The sequence below is a fragment of the Cervus canadensis genome, chromosome 4, assembly GCF_019320065.1.
Source record: "Cervus canadensis isolate Bull #8, Minnesota chromosome 4, ASM1932006v1, whole genome shotgun sequence".
NCBI lineage: Eukaryota > Metazoa > Chordata > Mammalia > Artiodactyla > Cervidae > Cervus > Cervus canadensis.
In genome coordinates, this window is record NC_057389.1 from 93,565,118 (window position 1) to 93,568,750 (window position 3,633).

The following is a 3,633-nucleotide window of genomic DNA, read 5'->3' on the forward strand; positions in this document are numbered from 1 at the left end:
ATGGAGCTCAGAAACAAAACAGGTATTTCAGGATTTCTTCTCATGGAAGTGACAGATGATCCAAAACTGCAGACCCTTGTCTTCAGCCTGTTCCTGTCCATGTACCTGGTCACCGTGCTGGGAAACCTGCTCATCATTCTGGCTATCAACTATGACCCCCACCTCCACACTCCCATGTACTTCTTCCTCTCCAACCTGTCCTTTACTGACATCTGTTTAAGCACAACCACCATCCCAAAAATGCTGATGAACATCCACACACAGAATCAGAGCATCACGTACGCAGGCTGCCTTACGCAGGTCTGCTTTGTCCTGGTGTTTGCAAGTCTGGATAGTTGTATTCTTTCAGCAATGGCCTACGATCGCTATGTGGCCATTTGTCACCCACTGAAGTACACTGTCATCGTGAACTCTCATCTCTGTTGCTTGTTGATTCTTCTTTCTCTGTTTACTAGCATCGTGGATGCCCTGCTCCACAGTCTGATGCTCTTGCATCTGTCCTTCTGTACAGATCTTGAAATCTCCCTCTTCTTCTGTGAAGTTGTTCAGGTCATCAAGCTTGCATGCTCTGATACCCTCATCAACAATATACTGATATATTTTGCATCTAGCATATTAGGTGGTATTCCTGTGTGTGGAATCATTTTCTCTTATATTCAGATAGTGTCCTCTGTGTTGAGAATGCCATCAGCAAGTGGAAAGTATAAAGCTTTTTCCACCTGTGTGTCTCACCTCTCAATTGTGTCCTTATTTTATGGGACAGCTTTTGGTGTGTACATTAGCTCTGCTTTTACTAATTCTCCCAGAAACACTGCAGTGCTTTCAATGATGTACACTGTGGTCCCTCAAATGATGAACCCCTTCATCTATAGCCTGAGAAACAGGGATGTGAAAAGTGCCTTGAAGAAACTTGTCAGTATCTAGGACACCTTTTCTTCTGGGTTGTCTCATTTGCTTTGCACTGGGGTTTCTGGAATGAGTCAAAGTGATAGAAAAACTGGGCAAGCCAGAATGTTTGCCTCCTTCTTCCACCACCAAATTCTTTGAAAATAACAATGTAACATAATGAGAAGTTCATTTTAACTTTGGGTTTTGATTACTATGAGAACCTTAGCTTGACTATATGGAGTATGACTCCTGATAGGAAGTTCACCCTTATAAACACTACTTAGGGCAATGCCTTGTGCCTAGTAAGTACACAATAAAATTAACTAGTATCACTGTGTTCCATACTTGCCTGTATTCATCAGTTTTGTAAACTTAGTGTTCTCACATATTTTTACCACTTGCCTCAGCAACAAGATTAGATTTCGTTCAGGTTATGTTTATCAGCTGCTTTTTCTAGTTGGCATAATGCAATAAAATAATGTGTTCAGGTATTCAGGGCAATTACTGATAATCTTCTCTTTTCTTCCATTTATTTTTATTAGTTGGAGGCTAATTACTTTACAATATTGTAGTGGTTTTTGTCATGCATTGACATGAATCAGCCATGGATTTACATGTGTTCCCCATCCTGATACCCCCTCCCGCCTCCCTCTCGATCCCATCCCTCTGGGCCTTCCCAGTGCACCAGCCCTGAGCACTTGTCTCATGCATCCAACCTGGGCTGGTGATCTGTTTCACCCTTGGTAGTATACTTGTTTCAGTGCTGTTCTCTCTGAACATCCCACCCTCGCCTTCTCCCACAGAGTCTAAAAGTCTGTTCTGTACCTCTGTGTCTCTTTTTCTGTTTTGCATATAGGGTTATCATTACCATCTTTTTAAATTCTGTATATATGCGTTAGTATACTGTATTGGTCTTTATCTTTCTGGCTTACTTCACTCTGTATAATGGGCTCCAGTTTCACCCATCTCATTAGAACTGATTCAAATGCATTCTTTTTAATGGCTGAGTAATATTCCATTGTGTGTATGTACCACAGCTTCCTTATCCATTTGTCTGCTGATGGGCATCTAGGTTGCTTCCATGTCCTGGCTATTATAAACAGCGCTTCGATGAACATTGGGATACCCGTGTCTCTTTCAGATCTGGTTTCCTCAGTGTGTATGCCCAGGATTGGGATTGCTGGGTCGTATGGCAGTTCTATTTCCAGTTTTTTAAGGAATCTCCACACTGTTCTCCATAGTGGCTGTACTAGTTTGCATTCCCACCAACAGTGTAAGAGGGTTCCCTTTTCTCCACATCCTCTCCAGCATTTATTGCTTGTAGACTTTTGGATAGCAGCCATTCTGACTGGCGTGTAATGGTACCTCATTGTGGTTTTGATTTGCATTTCTCTGATAATGAGTGATGTTGAGCATCTTTTCATGTGTTTGTTAGCCATCTGTTGATAATCTTCTAGCATCTTACTTGCTTTGAGCTTTCTCATTGGCCTATTAATTCTCTCCTTGGTCATCTTATATTGCTGTACTTGTTACACATCCCTGGTGGAGTCTGAAAAAAAAAAACATTAAAATGAATTGTATCATTGATGTCACAGAGAACTGGGTGCAGTCTTGGGGATCTTAGTGCAAAACTTTTTTTCTATTTCCTATATTTGTTTATTTTTGATGGCACAGGGTCTTCTTTGCTTTGCACAGCCTTGCTCTAGTTGCAGCCTGTGGGGGCTGCTCCTCATTGTGGTGCTAGGACTTCTCATTGTGGTGGTTTCTCTTGCTGAGGAGCACAGGCTCTAGGCTTCAGGAGTTGCAGCACATGAGTAGTTTCGGCTCTCTGGCCCTAGAGCACAGGCTCATTAGGTGTGGTACAAGGGCCCAGTAGCGCTATGACATGTGGAATCTTCCTGGACTAGAGATCAAAACCATGTCCTCTGCATTGGCAAGAGGACTCTTTTTTTAATTAATTAATTTTTAATTGAAGGACAATTGCTTTACAGAATTTTTTGTTTTCTGTCAAACCTCAACATGAATCAGCCATAGGTATACATATGTACCTCCCTCTTGACCCTCCCTCTCATCTGCCTCCCCATCCCACCCTTCTAGGCTGATACAGAGCCCAGCAGGAGGATTCTTATCCACTGTACCACCAGGGAAGTCCAGTGCAAAGCGTTTTAATGTGTCTTTATGAGGAAATTTATTCTAGGGAGAACTGTATTCTTTTGAAATGGAGATGTTGAATTAAAGACGAGAGAGGAAAAAAGGGGGAATTTGATAAGGACAAGGACATCACTTTTCCTATGAGCATAAGAAAAGCAGGGCCATAAGTTAGAATTATCTCTGTGAGTATGCAGGTGAAACAATGGAGGTCTCAAAGGAGAACTGAAGGAGTGACTATGGAACCTTCTGTTCTGGTCCTCATTGGTGGCTGAGGCGTTGTTTTACTTTCAGCACCACACCTGGGAAACAGCTCCCTGGCTGACATGCAAGCAGAGCTTGCCCCACAGAACAGATGCAGAAATAGCTCACCTGGGACTTCCCCGGTGGTCCAACGCTTAAGGATCCACCTGCCAATGCAGGGGACATGGGTTCAATCCCAGGAAAACCCCATATGTCAAGAGATAACTAAGCCGCTGCTCCACGCTTACTGAGCCCATGCCCTAGAACCCACGCTCCACGACAACAGAAGCCGCTGCAATAAGAAGCCAGTGCACCACAACTAGAGGGTAGCCCCCGCTCACTGCGACTAGAGAA

General features: G+C 43.2%; 1 protein-coding gene across 1 annotated transcript; it reads left to right on the forward strand.

Annotated features, from left to right (window-relative positions):
• Positions 1-924, forward strand: LOC122440471 (olfactory receptor 7G1-like). The gene has a single exon (XM_043466770.1). It carries the CDS (start codon positions 1-3, stop codon positions 922-924), a length of 924 nt encoding a protein of 307 aa, XP_043322705.1.
• The last annotated feature ends 2,709 nt before the right edge of the window (positions 925-3,633 follow it).